At 54.3% G+C, this 19,933-nt stretch overlaps 1 protein-coding gene and 1 long non-coding RNA gene across 2 annotated transcripts; one reads left to right on the top strand and one right to left on the bottom strand.

Annotated features, from left to right (window-relative positions):
- Positions 1-467: 467 nt before the first annotated feature.
- On the top strand, positions 468-10,872 carry LOC138739694 (rho-related GTP-binding protein RhoG). Its single transcript, XM_069892260.1, has 2 exons — positions 468-683; positions 10,176-10,872. The coding sequence occupies exon 2, from the start codon at positions 10,206-10,208 to the stop codon at positions 10,779-10,781; it is 576 nt and encodes a 191-aa protein (XP_069748361.1). The 5' UTR covers positions 468-683; positions 10,176-10,205; the 3' UTR covers positions 10,782-10,872.
- LOC138739695 (uncharacterized) lies at positions 3,972-19,705 on the bottom strand. The gene is made up of 2 exons (XR_011342364.1): positions 19,668-19,705; positions 3,972-4,593 (listed from the first exon to the last, which is right to left on the bottom strand). It is a non-coding gene; the product is annotated as an uncharacterized lncRNA (long non-coding RNA).
- Between the last annotated feature and the right edge of the window lie 228 nt (positions 19,706-19,933).

Raw genomic sequence — 19,933 nt, 5'->3', positions numbered from 1 at the left:
CAAGGGCAGATCTTGAAATAAGGAGACTGAAACTGGAATCGTGGGTCTCGTGCCCACCTCTGCCTGAGGACGTTAGCAACTCTGAACCAGTGTTCGGCTCCCCGCTCTTTTTTGATGTGATATCATACTGCATGGATAAAGGCCCTTCAGCCCAATGTCTATCCTGGCCAAAAGCCCTTTTCCCCATGATATCAAACGTGGAAGTGTCATGATGTGGTAACAGACAGTCAGGAGTATTGAACCATCTCCCCATTGCCCACCCACTCTCTCCCCTTCGGTCTCTCTCCACATTCCCACCTCCTCATAACACCCACCATCTCTACACTCCCACACCCTCCCTCCCCTACCTGTCCACCTTCTTATCTCCCTGCAACAACCCCTCCTCTCACCTTATCACCCTCTCTAGCTCTCCCCTCCCTCTCTCCACCTTCCCATCATCTCCCTTTTCTTCCACTCCCTCCCTCTCTTGCTGCCTTTCCCTCTACCTCCTGCCCTACCTCTCCGTCTACCCCTCTCTCCCTGTCCCCACCCCCTCCTGGCCGTGTGGGCCCCACCTCGAGCGACCCTGTTGCCGTTTTAAGAGTCTCGGGCCTCGCCATTTCCTGGGGGCTGGTCGTGGGGCAGCTTCCTCGGCAGGCGGACACTTCCTCGATCAGCGGCCCGGCGGACGGCGGCGATGCGAGGTGGGTGGGGAGGCGGCGGCGGGCGGAGGGACCCGGGGGAGTCCGGACTCGCACAAACTTTGCAAAAGTTTCACTTCATTGTAAAAAGTTTCGACGAATTTGCGGGAGCGAAGGTCGAGGGGAGAAGGGGGAGGGGGAGAAGGGGGGGGACAAAGGGGGGGAGAAGGGGAGGAGGGGTGGGGGGCAGCGGTGGGAAAGTGGGGGGCGGAGGGAGTGGGGAAGAGGGGGGAGTGGGGGGGTGAGAACAGATGAGGCAGCAGGAATAGGGTGAGATCAGGGGGAGGGTTTGGGAAGAGAGCTAGGGTTGTCATTGGACCCCACCCTGGAGCCACCAGCTCAGGACCTGGGAGGGGGGGTTGTCAGCTGCCCTCCGACCCACCCCCTGCCCTCCGACCCACCCCCTGCCCTCCGACCCACCCCCTGCCCTCCGACCCACCCCCTGCCCTCCGACCCACCCCCTGCCCTCCGACCCACCCCCTGCCCTCCGACCCACCCCCTGCCCTCTGACCCACCACCACCACCACCCACCCTCCCCACCACCACTATCATCTCCCCCCTCCCTGTTCGCCCTGTCGCACCCACCCCCTGACCTCCCCCCGCCCTGTTCCGCCTGACCCCCCCGCGCCCCGTTCCGCCTGACCCCCCGCGCCCCGTTCCGCCTGGCCCCCCCGCGCCCCGTTCCGCCTGGCCCCCCCGCGCCCCGTTCCGCCTGGCCCCCCCGCGCCCCGTTCCGCCTGACCCCCCCGCGCCCCGTTCCGCCTGACCCCCCCCGCGCCCCGTTCCGCCTGACCCCCCCCGCGCCCCGTTCCGCCTGACCCCCCCGCGCCCTGTTCCGCCTGACCCCCCCGCGCCCTGTTCCGCCTGACCCCCCCGCGCCCTGTTCCGCCTGACCCCCCCGCGCCCTGTTCCGCCTGACCCCCCCGCGCCCTGTTCCGCCTGACCCCCCCGCGCCCTGTTCCGCCTGACCCCCCCGCGCCCTGTTCCGCCTGACCCCCCGCGCCCTGTTCCGCCTGACCCCCCGCGCCCTGTTCCGCCTGACCCCCCGCGCCCTGTTCCGCCTGACCCCCGCGCCCTGTTCCGCCTGACCCCCCGCGCCCTGTTCCGCCTGACCCCCCGCGCCCTGTTCCGCCTGACCCCCCGCGCCCTGTTCCGCCTGACCCCCCGCGCCCTGTTCCGCCTGACCCCCCGCGCCCTGTTCCGCCTGACCCCCCGCGCCCTGTTCCGCCTGACCCCCCGCGCCCTGTTCCGCCTGACCCCCCGCGCCCTGTTCCGCCTGACCCCCCGCGCCCTGTTCCGCCTGACCCCCCGCGCCCTGTTCCGCCTGACCCCCCGCGCCCTGTTCCGCCTGACGCCCCGCGCCCTGTTCCGCCTGACCCCCCGCGCCCTGTTCCGCCTGACCCCCCCGCGCCCTGTTCCGCCTGACCCCCCGCGCCCTGTTCCGCCTGACCCCCCGCGCCCTGTTCCGCCTGACCCCCCGCGCCCTGTTCCGCCTGACCCCCCGCGCCCTGTTCCGCCTGACGCCCCACCACGCCCTGTTCCCCCGACCCCCCACGCCCTTTTCCCCCGACCCCCCCACGCCCTGTTCCCCCGACCCCCCCACGCCCTGTTCCCCCGACCCCCCCACGCCCTGTTCCCCCGACCCCCCCACGCCCTGTTCCCCCGACCCCCCCACGCCCTGTTCCCCCGACCCCCCCACGCCCTGTTCCCCCGACCCCCCCACGCCCTGTTCCCCCGACCCCCCCACGCCCTGTTCCCCCGACCCCCCCACGCCCTGTTCCCCCGACCCCCCCACGCCCTGTTCCCCCGACCCCCCCACGCCCTGTTCCCCCGACCCCCCCACGCCCTGTTCCCCCGACCCCCCCACGCCCTGTTCCCCCGACCCCCCCACGCCCTGTTCCCCCGACCCCCCCACGCCCTGTTCCCCCGACCCCCCCACGCCCTGTTCCCCCGACCCCCCCACGCCCTGTTCCCCCGACCCTCCCAAGCCCTGTTCCCCCTGACCCTCCCGACCCCCCCACGCCCTGTTCCCCCTGACCCCCCCAACCCACCCTGTTCCCCCTGACCCCCCCAAACCACCCTGTCCCCTCTGACACTTTCTACAATCGGTAGCCCCACCTGTACGTGCTGCTCTCTCCTCCCCACCACCGCCCCCAGCTGACTGCAACCCAACCTCTCTCCATCTCCCATATCAGAAATGGGAGGCGGCCATTCAGCCCATCGAGCCTGCTCCTCCATTCACCAAGTCACGGCTGATCTGGCCTATAATCATTAATTCCACCTTCTGTAAAAATCCATCTAACTCCATCTTAAATGTAGTTAATGATTCCTCAGGCAGAGAATTCCAGAGATTCATCACTCTCTGGGAGAGGCAATTCCTACTCATCCCTGTCCTAAACCCACTCACTGCGATCGATACCCTACTTTCAGTTTCTAGCCTCCCAGAGGAAACAACTTGCCTTCTTCTATCATGTCCTCTCTCCCCCTCCCGTCTCCTTCCCACACCCCCCTCTCCTCCCTCCTCCCCCCTCCCCTCTCCTCCCCCCTCCCCTCTCCTCCCCCTCCCCTCTCCTCCCCTCCCCTCTCCTCCCCCTCCCCTCTCCTCCTCCCTCCCCTCTCCTCCCCCTCCCCTCTCCTCCCCCTCACCTCTCCTCCCCCTCACCTCTCCTCCCCCTCCCCTCCCCTCTCCTCCCCTCCCCTCCCCTCTCCTCCCCTCCCCCCTCCCCTCCCCTCCCCCTCCCCTCTCTCCCTCCTCCCCTCTCTCCCTCCTCCCCTCTCTCCCCCCTCCCCTCTCTTCCCCCTCCATTCTCCCCCTGCCCACATGAGCAGGAAGTGTTGAGGGAGCCGGACAGTTTGGTAACCCTTACGACACAGAGCTTCCAAGCAGCAGCCAAGTGACGCAATGGGGCACCAGGCACTTCCGGAATGGTACGTTCCCAAATCCCCAAGGCTGCTCACACCTGCATCCCTCATTCCAACTCCCCCTCCCCTTCCCTGCATCGTCTGCTCATGGGGTTGGGGGGGTGGATCAGACCCACCCAAACAGTGGTCCCGATAGAGAACTTGTTCGCAGGATGTGAAACTCTGGGATTCTCTGCCAGGGGCTGAGGGAGCCTTGGGGGACGGGAACAGCCTGGTCTGGGGGTAAGGGGGAAGTGGATGGGAGAAACTGCCAGTCGTGATGGAACTGAAGGGCTATCCAGGCTAGAGGGTTGGAATGGCCTCCTACATTGTTGTGTGTGAGACAAGTGGATAGGCTGCAGTTCCGCGGAGAGGCTGGGACTTCACTCCTTGGAGGGGAGGGACCTCAAGATTCAGTGTATTGTCATGTAATAAAAACAGTGCAATATTACACAGAATTTGCGTTGGCCCACAATAAGGCGGACGGATTCGCCATCACCAGAAATTGCTGGAAACGCCTCTTACTGTCAGAGAAAGAGAAGTGAAAGAGAGTCTTCCAGCGACACAGAGTCCAGTCCAAACCATCAGCTCCAGATCCAAACCTCCAACATGATCAGAATCCCTTCAGCGCCCTCAGCAACCTCTCTTGTCCCAGTTCTGATACCTGGTGCCCCTCCACTAGTTTTGAGCCAGTCTCCAGCAGCCCACAGCCCGGTGTAAATCCCTCGACCGCAGTCGCCAGGAGCCCACAGCCTGTGTGGGTTCCTCAGCCGCAGAACCCCTCCCTGGTCCACCGCTGTGGTCACCGTTCCGTGGGTTGTCTCCTCTGCTTCTTCTCGGATGGGGGTGGGGGGGTGGCCTCTCTGTTTTTTGGTGCCCTGCACCAGTCCTCCACTTCTCCAGAAACTGCAACCCCTCATAGCTGCTGCCAATCACAAGCGCCACATCATGGGTCTCCTAGAGGTTCCTCACATCAAGGGATGTGGGCAAAGTGGTGATCCTAGAGATGGATCTAAAATGAGAAGTTGCAGGTTTAGGACAGTGGTTCTCAACCTTTTGTTTTCCACTTTCATACGACATTACGCCATCCATTACTAACCACAGAGCACCTAAAGATTTCCCCTCTCCTCCCTCCTCTGCCTTCCACAGAGACCATTCCCTCCTTGACCCTCTTGTCCACTCCTTCCTCCTCACCAATCACCCCCTTGGCACCTACACCTGTGACCACAGGAGATGCTCCACCTGCGCCCACACCTCCTTCCTCAGCACCATTCAGGGCCCCAAACAATCCTTCCAAATTAAGCAACATTTAACTTGTGAATCTACAGGGGTTGTCTACTGCATCCAGTGGTCCCGATGTGGTCCCTTCTACATTGGAGAGACTGGGGGATTGCTTTCTTGGGCACCTCTACTCTGTCCGCCACAATAGCCTGGATCTCCCAGCGGCCACCCATTTTGACACGTCTGTCCATGGCCCTCATGCACCACCACACCGAGACCACCCACAAATTGGAGGAACAGCACCTCATCCTCCAACTGGGCCCCTCCAACCGGGCCCCTCCAACCAGATAGCGTTAGCGTCGACTTGTCCGATTTCCGTTAAACCAAACCCCCCTCACTTCTTCCTCCCACCCCCCACCCCCCCACAACTCTGTCTCCTAACACACAGATGTCATCTTACTTTCCCCCTTATCATAGCCAATTAACACCATTTGTTGGACTGGACTCCTCCCCCAACCGGCACCGTTGAATTCTGAGGCTTTCTGATATTTCCTGCTTCTGGCTTATTCCTTGGAGAAGCGCTCAGGCCCGAACCGTCAGCAATGTACCTTTATCTCCTGTAGTCGCTGCGAGACTGGCTGAGTTCCTCCAGCATTTTGATGTGGTTTTATTACAGTCACAGCATCTGCAGACTTTCGCGTTTCACTCAGTAAGGGATTACTTAAGGTGGTACGTGAGTGGGGAAAAAGTTGAGAACCACTAGTGTAGAGGGGGAGGGAACCTTTTTGTTGGGAACTTGAGGGGCTCCTTCACACAGAGGGGTGGGGGGGGGGGAGGGGGGGAGAGGCAGGGAGAATCGTAATGTTTAACGGACATTTGGACAGAGATGTGGATAGGAAAAGTTTACTGAGACAGGGATGTGGAATTGAGTCTGGTCATCAGGAACAAGATGGGCCAAAGGGCCTGTTTCTGTGCTGTAGGTCTCCATGGCTGTGATGTGCTTCCCTAATTACATGAAGGGCCCATTGCAGCAGGACACATCATACTGTCCATTCACCAGCAGCACAGGGCAGTGAACCCTTGCCTGATTGGCTTGTTTCACCAGCCCAGGGTCATTGGCAATGAGGTCTGTCTGAGCGAGGCCAGAGTGTTATTCTCCTGGCTGAGTTTGTGGTTGGGACCTTCCCAGAAAACTGCAGCCTCTGGTGGTTTAACAGCTGGGCCGAGACGGGGAGACCCTTCCCAGACAGGGAGACCCGTCCCACATGCAGAAACCGTCCTAAATGTGGAGTCCCATCCCAAACGCAGAGACCCCAGACACAGGGACTGAGACTGTCTCAGTCGCTTAGACCCGTCCTAGACACAGAGTCCCATCGCAGGCACTGAAACCGTCGCACATTCGTCCCAAGCGGAGACTGTCCCAAATGTGGAGTCCCGTCCCAGGTGCAGCCACTCCAGAAAACAATTGAAGGGGGATCGGATGTGGGGTTCGCACCAGACCAGCTCAGGGCCTCTGGGCCTGTTCCATATGGTAGTGGAGGGGTTGCAGAGGGGGAGCAGGGTGGGGAAGGGGCTGCAGAGGGGGAGCAGGGTGGGGAAGGAGACACTGTTCTCATGAAGCCCACACCTCAAGGGTCGAGGCAGGAGCCAGCGGTTCATTGTCACAGCATTAAAGGTAAGGGCTCGGTGGTCAGCATTGGACAATGGGCTTCAGCTTGCTTCTCCATTCCATGACTCTCAGGACAGATCCTCAGACTATATCTGGGTCTCTGGGAGAGAGTGCAGCATTGGGCCCAGTTTGGGGATGAAATTTTAAATTTAGACACACAGCAAGGTAACGGACCACAAGTTTGTGTTGTCTAATTACACCCAATTGACCTACCACCTTTGTATGTTTTGAATGGTGGGAGGAAACCAGAGCCCCCTGGGAAAACCCATGCAGAATTGATGGAAGAGAGCAGGGGAGTGGGATCAGTGTGGGAACTGACATAGGGACTATGGTGGACACGGGGATGTGGATAGGGAGATGGAGATGTGGACCGGATGTCAATCAACCTTTAACATTACTATCAACTTAACTTAACCCCCTTCTAATTTTAAGTGGACATGTATGTAATATGTACATGTTCAGGAAAGTTCTTTGCTTAATAGTCCAGTCATTCATTTCTCATTTCTCCAAGTTCACAGATATCAGGCAGTTCTTGTACTGTGCACAGAATTTAACATTGATGAATTTTCACCAGGCTCTGGTGCTTAAAGGTAAATGGTTACCGCTCAGGAAGGTTCTTTCTGGTGCTTAAAGGTAAATGGTTACCGCTCAGGAAGGTTCTTGTCAGTTTCAGAGGGAGATTCGTTGCTTGTTGGACACACACAAACTGATTTCTTCCAATCAGTCACTTCAGTGTCTTGCCGAAGAAACTTGCCCCAACATGGGTTTTCCAAATTGTAACCTCTTCTTCCAAGTCACCACAGAGTTCCTTTTGTCTCCCTTATTTCAGGAGAAACGCTCTAACCAGCCATTTCCTCTTGTTAGGACTACAAGGGTTTTTCAACAGGTTGAACTCAGAACTCACAACCCGTCTTCAAAATGGGGTTTCAACAAGCTGCCAGCTAGTCATGTTACAGCCTCCAAAAGTCACTGTAGAACTGACTTCTCTCGCTCTCTCTCTCTCTCTCTCTCTCTAAAAGAGAAATCATCTGTCTGTTTTTCCCTCTCTCTGCTAATAAAAACCAAATGACCACTTCCAAGGCTCCAAACCCAATTTTCGAAAAATCTTATCAGTATCTGAGCCTGGACATGATCAACATTATGTTCCATTTGCACCTCCTTTTGAAGTCCTTTCCAAAGCAGTTCCATTGTCTCTGCAAAGTCACTGGTGACACAATGTCTCACTTCAGCAAAGCTCTTGCATTTTAAATAGATGTCTTTTTCTGAAGTGTTACACTAATTGCGAAGTGTAACCTAAACTAAACCCCCCACAATCTATCTCTTTATAAGACATATTTTACCCATAGCTATTCTAACATCCCCTGTAACAATGTGGACCAGTTGGTGAAGACGTGGACTAGTTGGTGGGGATGTGGACCAGTCGGTGGGGATGTGGACAGGTCGGTGGGGAGGTGGACGGGTCGGTGGGGAGGTGGACGGGTCGGTGGGGAGGTGGACCGGTCGGTGGGGAGGTGGACCGGTAGGTGGGGAGGTGGACAGTTCGGTGGAGATATGTAGTGGTCGGTGGGGAAGTGGACCGGTCGGTGGAGACATGTGTGGTTGACTGTAGTTAGTTGATGGTACTGATGGAGGGGCAGGGGATGGAGCTTCACACTGGACATGAGGTGTGACATTGGATTGGGAGAACAGGTTGTGAGGCAGAGATGGGTGGGAAACAGCAGGGGTGGGAGATGGGGCAGGTTGTGGAACTAACAGGCTTGATGTTTGGGGAACAACTCAGTGGGTAGTTCTGCCTAAGTCCAGGGGTGCAGGGTCAATCCTGAGTTTGCATGGTTTCCTTGCAACTAGGAACTGCAGGGGCATGTCCTCCATGGCTGCACTTCTTTGAAGACCTGGCCTTGTTTCACACCTGCCGAGACCGGGTCATTCCTTTGCACCCCTGGCTATCCCCTCCCATTAAACAGAAGCTCCTGGTCCCAGCAGCCCCATGCGCCTGCTTGGGGGAGTGTGGGGTGGGCTGAGTGTCCCATGGAGATTCAGTGTCTTTGGAGGTGGTGTGAGGGACTGGGGGAGATAGTTGGAGACTGCAGACAGACCCAGCTAGTTTCTGGAAGGGGTCATCACCTGGAGCGCCTGTGTTGGAACTGGCCTGGTGCACTGAGCTTGGACCCTCTGGACTGGGTAACAGGGAGCAGGATGACAAGTGGGTTTATTCCAACAGTAAATTTGCACAGGATGGGATCAGTAAGGAGCTGACTCGTTGGCGACAACTGGTCACCCCAGGCGATGCTCTGCCTGCAGCCTGAGGCTGGGTTGGGGAGTGGGGGCCAGTCAGCACTTTGTGTTCACTGATTTCCAGAATCTGCAGATTTTTTTGCTTTGTGTTTGGAAACTTGTTGGGTGGCAAAAATTCTGCCTTCGGAGAAATGGGAAACATCACAATGAGAAATGAGGAACTTGGAGAACTTACTGTCACGAGAATGAAACGGACGGGTAGAGAGGAGATCCGCGGGGCTGAGTGTGAATGTGTGGGGTTGTGAATGTGAGGGTGTGAGGAGGTAAGAGTGTGGGGGGTGGGACTGTGGAGATGGTGATAGTATCGGCCCACAGAACAGACTCTTCAGCCCATAATATTGTGCCATAGAACATTACAGCACAGAAACAGGCCCCTTTGGCCCTTCTAGTCTGTGCTGAACCATTATTCTCCCTTCTCTCACTGACCTGCACCCAGTCTATACCCCCTCCCATCCATGTACCTGTCTAGATTCTTCTTAAATGTTAACATTGAGTCTGCAATCACTACTTCATCTAGCAGCTCATTCCACACCCCGATCATTTTCAGGGTGAGGAAGTTCCCCCTAAACTTTTCCCCTTTCACCACGTCCTCTGGTTTGTATCTCACGTCCCCTCTGGAAAAAGCTGACCTACGTTTACTCTGTCAACCACCCATCATTTTAAATACATCTATCAGATCACCCCTCATTCTTCTACACTCCAGGGAATGAAGTACCTGCATTTACTCTGCCTTGAGTAATCATAATTAGGTACAACTATATAATCCTTCTCCCAACAATTTAACCCTTCCTCCCTCCTACCCTGTAACCCTCTGTTTTTCTTACATCTGTGTATCTAAGAGTCTCAAATGCCCCTCATGTTCCAGCCTCCACCACCACCCCAGGCAAGGCATTCCAGGCCTCCACAACTCTCTGTGTAAAAAAAAACTTACCCCTGACGTCTCCCCTAAACTTCCCTCCCTTCACTTTGTACATATTTCCTCTGGCGTTTGCTGATCCTTCCCTGGGAAACAGGTGCTGGCCGACCACCCTATCTATCATAATCTTATGACCTCGATCAAGTCTCCCCTCATCCTTCTACGCTCCAAAGAGGAAAATCCCAGCTCTGCTCACCTTGCTTCATAAGATTTGTTTCCCAATCCAGGCAACATCCTGGTAAATCTCCTCTGCCCCCCTCTCTACAGCTTCCACATCCTTCCTGTAATGAGGTGACCAGAACTGAACACAATTCTCCAAGTGTGGTCTCGTCAGAGATTTGTAGAACTGCAACATGATCTCTCAACTCTTGAACTCAATAGGCTGTGGGGTGGTTCTCTGTCCTAGAGCTGTGGATGCTCCTGGGGTGGAGGGGTGTTGGGGGAAGGGTTCCTCTGGGCAGCCCCTGACCTATGTGTGTGCCGGTGTTTGCAGGTTGTTAGGAGCTGCTGACGGCTGCAGACAATGCAGAGCATCAAGTGTGTGGTGGTGGGTGACGGAGCGGTGGGGAAGACCTGCCTGCTGATCTGCTACACAACCAATGCATTCCCCAAGGAGTACATCCCCACTGTGTTCGACAACTATAGCGCCCAGATCACAGTGGACTCACGGACAGTCAGCCTCAACCTGTGGGACACGGCCGGCCAGGAGGAGTACGACAGGTTGAGGACGTTATCCTATCCCCAGACCAACGTCTTCATCATCTGCTTCTCCATTGCCAGCCCCCCGTCCTACGAGAATGTGCGCCACAAGTGGTTCCCTGAGGTGACCCACCACTGCCCCGACGTGCCTATGCTCCTGGTGGGTACCAAGAAGGATCTGCGGGGAGACCCGGACACCGTGAAGAGGCTGAAGGAGCAGAGCCTGGCTCCTATCTCGCAGCACCAGGGACAGGGTCTGGCCAAGCAGATCCAAGCTGTCAAGTACCTGGAGTGCTCGGCGCTCAACCAGGAGGGCATCAAGGACGTGTTCGCCGAGGCCGTGCGTGCGGTCATCAACCCTGCGCCCATCAAGGCCAAGAGGTCGTGCGTGATGCTGTGAAGGGGTCCGCTGCCCCTCTCCCTCCACCCAGAGCACTGACCCACTCCTCCCCATCCCCTACAAATCTCCTTCTGCCCAGAGCACAGCCCCTCCCCCTCACCTATCCCTTCCCTCACACCCTCCCCTCCACAATCTTCTCCACTCCCCTTTCTCCCCACCCCTCACCCTCCACAGCCTTTTTCCCTCCCCCTCTCCCCTACCCCTCCAACTCATCCACGCCCCACCCATCGCCAGCCCTGCCTCCACTCTAGGCCCCACCTCCAGCCCTGTCTCAGCTGATAAATGAGCTGCTTTGCTGCAGGACTGAGTGTCCATAAGCCCCTGTGTAACGGCTGCTGTGTATGTGTAACCCCCCCACCACCCCCCCACACTGGGGAACTCTGCCTCTGCTTCCAAATCACTGTTTAATCTTATTGAGTTAATAAACTGTCTGTTGGCAAGAGGTGAAAATGGAGTTGTGGTCGTGGCCAGCGGTTATGGGGCTTTGAGTGGGATCTGGGAACAAGGGCAGAGCTGGTCTCTCCCTGTGTCACTGCCCCCCCCTCACCACTACCCCTCCATACTGGTGAGCAGAGCCGGGGAGTGGAGTTGGGGACTGAAGGGTTACAGAGACAGGAGGGGTGTTGGGGACAGGAGGGTTTTACAGAGACAGGGAGTGGGTGTTGGGGACCGAATGAGGCTTACAGAGACAGGGAGGGGTGTTGGGGACCGATTGGGGTTACAGAGACAAATGGGTGTAAGGGGCGGGAGGGGGAGGGAGAGAGGGAAGGGATAAAGTCGAGGGAGTGGAGAGAGTAGGGGAGAATGGAGAAGGGAAGGGAGAGTGGAGAGAGGGGAATGGAGGGAGAAGGGGACCAGAGTGGGGGGGGTTTACAAAGACAGGGAGGGGGTGTAGGGGACTGGGGGGGGTTACAGAGATGGGGGGGACTTTTGGAAAGCTGGGATTGTAGCTGCCGAACACCAGTGCCTCAATGTGGGGCTCCCTGATGTGCTCTCATTGTAATTACATTTGGCCCCTCCAGGCCAGAGCATGGCTGAGAGCCCCAGCACCTGAGAGCCGCACCATATTCCACACGGACAGAGGAATGGATCAAGGAAATGATGGTATCAGAGGGCGTGGTGACATATGGAACATGAGGCAGTGGCAAGGAGTGTGGAGGGAGCAGGAGAGAGGGGGAAGGAGGGAGGGAAGGGTGTGGACAGGGAGAGTGCAAGCGGTGGAGTGGGGGGAAGTGGGCATGAAAGAAGGGGGGGGAGAGATGAAGTGGGGGAGCATGCGGTGGGAATAGAGGGCGATGGAGGGGGGAGAGAGAATGACAGCAGAGGTCAGGGGGTGGAGAGGGAGCAGTGAGGAAGGGATGGAATGAAGGGAGGGAGAGGTGTGAGAGGTGAGGGGAGGGAGAAAGTGAAGGGAGGGGGAGAGGGAAAAAGGAGGGAGGGGGAGGGAAAAAGGGGAAGAGATGGGAGGGAGAGAGAGGGAGATTGCCAGCACTGGTGTGGACAGGAGAGAGGGGCAGGGAGTGGTCCCTGATCTGTGAAACTTCCTTCCGTTTTGTGTAAACAAACTGCTTCGTGTGTGCAGTCAAGATTCCTTCATTGTCATGTACTCGTATAGAACATAATATCACACAAAACTGCCTGCCGCCTGATGCAAGGGGTCCCTTACAGTGTGAGAGAAAGAGACGCAAAAGAAAGTCCCTTCAGAGACACTGAGTGTCCATGGATTCGCCTCCAGCTACCCAGACTCCAGTTCGTTCCATTCATCGGCCGCCCGAGCCCCAGATCCGAACCTCCAACACGATCAGGAAGCCTTCAATGCCCTCTCAAATCCTGGTTCTGATGCCTAGCTCCCATGAACCAGTCTCCAGCAGCCCGTGCAAGTGGCCCTCAGCCTGTGTGGATCACACAGCTGCTGAGCCCCTCAAAGGCCCACCACCGTGGTCACTTCCTGCACGGCCATCTCCTCTGCTTCTTCTCAACAGGGGGTGTTCTCCCGTTTCTGGTGCCCTGCACCAGTCCGCTGCTCCCTCCAGAGTCCTGCTGCCGAACACAGACACCGCCATCTTGGGCACAGACTTCCATGTTCGCAGGACTGAAAAATAGTCTGTTACCTCCTTTAGCAGAGTGTCAGCATTACCACCAGAGAGTTGGACCCTGCGGAGCAGTGCTGTGTCTCTACTCCCCGCTCTCCCTACGTCCGCACCACCAGCAGAGCTAATGTTACAGCGCCTCCAGCAGTGCCCCCTCTGGGTGCCCCACCATCCCCCCACCCCCCTGCCATATGGGTGCAGCCTGTGTTCCCCAAGCCACAGTGGAGCCATGTGACTCCACCCTCCTGGCTGAGCCCGTGACTTTCCTCGTCTGTTCCAAAGGTGCTGCCATCAGCCCCCGTCACCCCTCATGGTCTCAGCCCAGGCTCTGCACCTGCACGATGCTCCCTGCCCATCTCAAACCAGGCCTACAAACAGTTTAGAGGTCTGGACGGTCCATAACCCACCACTCTTAATGCCCTCCCACAGTGTGACTGCCCCTCACACTGCTTGTCGGACGGACGCCTTAGAGCTGTGGCTTTCAGTCGTTTTCTTCCCACTCAACTTTAAGCAATCCTTTACTAATCATAGAGCACTAATGGCACAGGCATCAAGAGATTTCTTTAACGTGGGATGTGAGTGGAATGAAAAGTTGGAAAACCCCTGTTTTAATCATCCCTCATGGACTCGTTATGTGCACGGTTTCAGAACTCCAAAGGAAATGGACCAATGACAATTTTTCTCAAGCCAAATATTTCAGTAACAATTGGGTCCAGACCAATGGTTCTCCACCTTCCCACTTTAAGTAATCCCTGTGCCATAGGACCCCTGTGATTAGAAGAGGATTACTTAAGGTGGGATATGGGTGGAAAGAACGAGTTTGAAAACCACTGCCTTAGGGTTTCCTTATGCCTCTTCCCAAGGCCTTCTCATGTCCCAGAACCATAGAACACTACAGCACAGAAAATAGGCCATTCAGCCCTTCTAGTCTGTGATGATCATTATTCCTTGAATCCCATTGATCTGCTCTCACTCCATAACCCTCCAGATCTCTCCCATCCATATATCTATCCAATCGAGCCCAGAATTCATCATGTCAGATGGCAGCCATTTCATAATCCCACCACTCTCAGAGTGAAGAACTTTCCCCTAATATTCCCTCCTTTCATCTTAAAACTATGACCCCGTATTTATCTCCCCCCATTCTAAGTGGAAAAAGCCGACGCATCCACTATGTCTATACCTCTCATAATCTTGTAAACCTCAATCAAATCTCCCCTCATTCTGAAAACCCGGCAACATCCTAGTAAATCTTCTCCATGCTCTTTCAACCTTATTGATATCTAGAACTGCCCACAATATTCTAAATTTGGCCTCATCAATGTCTTATACAACTTCAACATAACATCCCAACTCCTGTACTCAATAATTTGATTTATAAAGGGTAAGGTTCCAAAAGCTTTTTGTACAACCCTGTCAATCTGTGAGACTACCTTCAGGGAATTATGTATCTATATTCCCAGATCTCTTTGCTCCTCCACACTTCTCAATGCCTGACCATTTACTGTGTATGTCCTACCTTGGTTTGCCCTTCCAAAATGCATCACCTCATACTTGTCTGTATTAAGCTCCATCTGCCATTTGTGGCCAATTCTCCCAGTTGGTCCAGATCCCTCTGCAAGGTTTGAAAATTTTCCTCACTGCCCACATCGCCTCCAATCTTTGTGTCATCAGTAAACTTGCTGATCCAATTTACCACATTATCATCCAGATCATTGATATAGACAACAAACAACAATGGTCCCAATACAGATCCCTGAGGCTCAGCACTCGTCACAGGCCTCCAGTCTGAGAAGCATCCATCCACTACCACTCTCAGTTTTCTCCCACGCAGCCAATTTCAAATCCAGTTTTCAACCTTTCCATGGATACCTCGTGTCTGAACCTTCTGAACGAACCTTCCATGTGGGACCTTATCAAAAGCTTTATTGAAGTCCACATAGACAACATCCACAGCCTTTCCTTCATCTACCTTCTTGGTCTTCTTTCTTTTTTTGGCTTGGCTTCGCGGATGAAGATTTATGGAGGGGTATGTCCACGTCTGCTGCAGGCTCGTTGGTGACTGACGAGTCCGATGCGGGACAGGCAGGTGCGGTTGCAAGGGAAAATTGGTTGGTTGGGGTTGGGTGTTGGGTTTTTCCTCCTTTGTCTTTTGTCAGTGAGGTGGGCTCTGCAGTCTTCTTCAAAGGAGGTTGCTGCCCGCTGAACTGTGAGGCACCAAGATGCACGGTTTGAGGCGATATCAGCCCACTGGTGGTGCTCAATGTGGCAGGCATCAAGAGATTTCTTTAAGCAGTCCTTGTACCTCTTCTTTGGTGCACCTCTGTCTCAGTGGCCAGTGGAGAGCTCACCATATAACACGATCTTGGAAAGGCGATGGTCCTCCATTCTGGAGACGTGACCCACCCAGCGCAGTTGGGTCTTCAGCAGCGTGGATTCGATGCTTGCGGACTCTGCCAGCTCGAGTACTTCGATGTTGGTGATGAAGTTACTCCAATGAATGTTGAGGATGGATCGGAGACAGCGCTGATGGAAGTGTTCTAGGAGCCCTAGGTGATGCCGGTAGGACCCATGATTCAGAGCCGATCAGGAGCGTGGGTATGACAACAGCTCTGTACGTGCTGATCTTTGTGTGTTTCTTCAGGTGGTTGTTTTTCCAGACTCTTTTGAGTAGTCTTCCAAAGGCGCTATTTGCCTTGGCAAGTCTGTTGTCTATCTCGTTGTCGATCCTTGCATCAGATGAAATGGTGCAGCTGAGGTAGGTAAACTGGTTAACCGTTTTGAGTTCTGTCTGCCCGATGGAGATGTGGGGGGGCTGGTAGTCATGGTGGGGAGCTGGTAACCTGCTCGAAAAACTACAAGATTTGTAAAATACAACCTACCACACACAAAGGCATGCTGACTGTCCTTAGTCAGCCCATGACTGTCTAAATATCTATATCTGATTTCTCAAAACTCCTTCGAATAATTTACCTACTACTGACATCAGGCTCAGTGGCCTGTAATTACCTAGTTCATTTTTGGAGCTTCCCTCCAATCATCTGGCACCTCACCTGTGGCTAAGGACATTTTGAATATATCTGCCAGGGCCTCTGCAATTTCTAAGCGAGTCTGCCTCAAGGTCCGAGGGAAGATCATATCTGGCCATGGGGATTTATCTACTTTTATTCATTGTAAGGCAGTAATCACCTCCTCTTTAATCTCCATATGTTCCATGACATGACTGCCAGTTTCTTGAGTAAATACTGATGCAAAAAAAAAATTTTAAGGTCTTACCCCATTACATGAGGGTCCACACATAGTTGATTTACTCCGAATTTCTAGGGGATCAATTTTGTCCCTTACTGTCCTTTTACTCTTAATATACTTGTAGAACTAAAACATGAAAGTCTGCAGACACCGTGGTAGAAGTGAAAACACAAAGCCGGAGAAACTCAGCAGGTCAATGTCCTTTATAGAGCAAAGATAAAGGTATAGAACCGATATTTTGGTCTTGAGCCCTTCTGGGGGCTTGAGCCCTTTTGCTCATGCCTTGAAGTGCTCAAGCCTGAAATGTTGGTTATGTATCTTTATCTTGGCTCTATAACGCTTACTGTTTGACCTGCTGAGTTTCCCCAACTTTGCTATTGGTTCTCGTGCCCCCTTCTAGTTCACCTAAGTCCTTAAGTTCCTTCCTGGCAACCATATAGTTTTCATGAATCCTTCCTGACTTGCTTCCTAAACCTTCTGTTTGCTTCCTTCTTCCTTTTGACAAGTTGCCTGACCTGTTTCATCACCCACGGTTCCCTTTTCCAACCATATTTTCCTTGTCCCAGTAAGACAAACCTATCCTGAACCCAGCACAGTAGATCCCTAAACTTCCTCCACATTAGTTCTGTGCTTTCACCCTTGAACGTCTGTTTCCAATTTACTCTCGCTAGTTCCTTAGCTGCCTTATCCCATTGTAATTAGCCCTTCCCCAGTTAAACACTTCCCCATTTTCTCTGCTTTTATCTTTGTCCAGAGCTACGCTAAAGCTCAGGGAGTGGTCACTCTCACCGAAATGCTCCCCCACTGAAAGGCCTGTCACCTGACCAGGTTCATTCCCCAGAACCACATCCAGTTTGGCCTTTCTTCTCATTGGCCAGTCCACACACTTTGTCAGGAATCCTTCATGGGCACACTTGACAAATTCAGCCCCATCTCTCCCCCTTGCAGTCAGGACGTGGCACGGTTGCCATAACAGTGCAAGGCCTTTACAGCACCAGCAATTGGGACCAGGGTTCAAATCCCGCGTTGTCTGTAAGGAGTTGGTACATTCTCCCCGTGTCTGCGTGGGTTTTCCCTGAGGGCTCAGGATTCCTCCCACCCTTCGAAATGTACTGGGGGTGGGGGGGGGGGGTGTAGATTAATGGGGTGTAAATTGGGTGGCATGGACTCCTGTGCCAAAATGGCTGTAGGTCTAAATCTTAAAAAAAGATGAAAGTCAATATTGGGGAAGTTGAAGTCTCCCATTATAACAACTCTTATTTCTGCACCATTCCAAAATCTGCCTGCTGATCTGGTCTTCAGGGTCCCGAGGGGTATTTGGGGACCTTTAGACAACTCCCTGCACAGTGAGAGCTTCCTTCCTGTTTCAGACTTCACCCACACCGACTCAGTGGACCCTCCCTCTCCAGCCTCCTTCCTTTCTACAGCCGTGATACTATCCCTGACCAGTAATATTGCTCCCCCACCTCTTTTACCCTCCCTCCCTATCCCTGTTCCAGAGAGTGCATCAGCATATCCTGTCTTTGGTTCAGCCAGGTCTCTGTAACGGCCACATCATCAGGACACCTTGGTTGGCATGGATGAGTTGAGTTGAGGGACCTGTTTGCTGCAGATCTCCATGACTCTGCAGACTAAAGCACTGTGGTTATGGGTCTGGATTGGGTGGGCTTGTCCTTGACTGAGACCCCTGGTCCAAGTTTCTCTACCCAGGGGACCATCTGTTCCCAATGACCGTTTTCAGCTGTGTAAGAACGTTGCAGTGTGATCTCTCTTCCCACTGAACTCCAGAGGAGATGGGACCTGCCATTTCATCCTTTCCTGGGACCAGTCTCGCCAACATTCACTGCACTCTGTTCACAAAGAAGACCGTCTTTATGGACAGGAGTTCTATGGACACTGCTCCCTTCTGACAGAAGGTACATAAGCCTGAAACCCAGCACCTCTAGGTTCAAGAATGTCCCGTTTTCCCCCCCTCCCTCTACAGTGACCAGGTTCTTGAACCTCCCTGCAACCCTGATCCACCAGTGACCAGTCTGACTCCTAGCTCAGCACATTTTCTTCAGTACAGCCAAATGCAAATCTTTATTATTCGTTTATTTCCTTTCGTTTATATTTATTATCTTTTTTATTCTGAATTACTATGTTTTATGTCTCTGTGAAGTTGCATCAAGTAAGATTTTCTCCTCCCAATCTGTAAATTACTTTACCAACACCCTGCATATTTACAGTACATCTCTCCCACAACTTAGAACCTTCGAACATTAAAGCACAGAAAAACAGGCCCTTCAGCCCTATTAGTCTGTCCCAAACTATTATTCAGTCTAGTCCCACTGACCTCACCTAGTCCCGCCCACCATACCCCTTCCATCCGTGGACCTGTCCAAATTCTTGTTAAATGTTAAAATTGAGCCTGTATTCACCACTTCAGCTGGCAGCTCATTCCACACTCCCACCATTCTCTGTGTGAAGACGTTCTCCCTCACGTTCCCTCTAAACCTTTCTCCTTTCACCCGTAACCCATGTCCCCTGGTTTGTATCTCACCCACCCTCAGTGAAAAATGCATGTCTACATTTACTCTGTCCCCCTCATCATTTTGTAAACCTCTATCAAATCTCCCTTCATTTTTCTACACTCCAGGGAATAAAGCCTTAACCTGTTGAACCTTTCCCTGTAACTCAGTTCCTAAAGTCCGGGCAACATCCCAGTAAATCTTCTCTGCACTCTTTCCATCTTCCTGGTATCTTTTGCACAGCCAACCTCCCCTTTTACACTAATCTGACTACTCCCACTTGAGCAGATCATGTGACCTGTTCACCCCCACCCCCCGATGTAGTTGCATGTCCTCGGCAACTCACTTGGAGCTCACCCCAGGGCCTGTGTCCAAGGGTTCTGCTCATTGTTGTTGACGGGATAGTTCGATGGATGGTGCAGGAAATGAAAGGATGCTGATCTCTCTCCTCTCGTGCCCCTTGCCTTGTCCCTGTCTTCTCCACCTTCCTTCCTCCCCCCCCCATCCCACTCCCACCCCAGGTGCAGACCTCGTACAGGTGGAAGGTCCAACTCACTATCTTCAACTTGACCTGTTTCCTGCTGGCTGCCTGCTGTTACCTGCGGCACAACACGTACTGCGAGAGTGGAGGTGAGTGAGCCCCTGCCCCACCCCGCCCCCGCATGTCCCCACCCCCACCTCCCCATATGTCCCACCTTCACATGTTCCCACCCTTCACGCACACCCACCCACCCTCTCATCACCACCCCATCTCCCCCCAAACACCAGAAGCCTAACCCACAACGAGGCCCTCCTGACCCACTCGGTGCCCTGGTTCCATGGCCCCGGGAGGGGAAAGGAAGGTGGGAGAAGATGTGCGGTAGGGTAGGATGGGATGGTGGGCCTCGTTGTGGGTTAGGCCTCTGGTGTTTAGGGGGAGATGGGGTGGTGATGAAGGGGTGGGGGGGGGGTGTTCGTGAAGGGTGAGGACATGTTAGGGTGGGACATGAGGGGAGGTGGGGACATGCGGGGGTGGGGTGGGGCAGGGGCTCACTCACCTCCACTCTCGCAGTACGTGTTGTGCCGCAGGTAACAGAAGGCAGCCAAAAGGCCTGTCTACACCACTGTGTCACTTTTTTGTGCTAAGATTACTGAATATTTATGATCTTGTGTATTTATTGTCTGTTTTAATTTAATTCTGTTAGTTTCCTTCTGCTCTTTATGACCCTATCTACATAACATTTCCTTCTTGATGGCCCACTGTGCCAGGATGTGAGCTCTCAATAACTTGTGTACTAGGATGTCCAGGCCACGTTGAACATCA

This window comes from Narcine bancroftii, chromosome 7, assembly GCF_036971445.1.
Source record: "Narcine bancroftii isolate sNarBan1 chromosome 7, sNarBan1.hap1, whole genome shotgun sequence".
In the NCBI taxonomy this organism is placed as follows: Eukaryota; Metazoa; Chordata; class Chondrichthyes; order Torpediniformes; family Narcinidae; genus Narcine; species Narcine bancroftii.
Note: the sequence above shows the minus strand (reverse complement) of the source record. Positions and strands in the feature narration are given on the sequence as shown.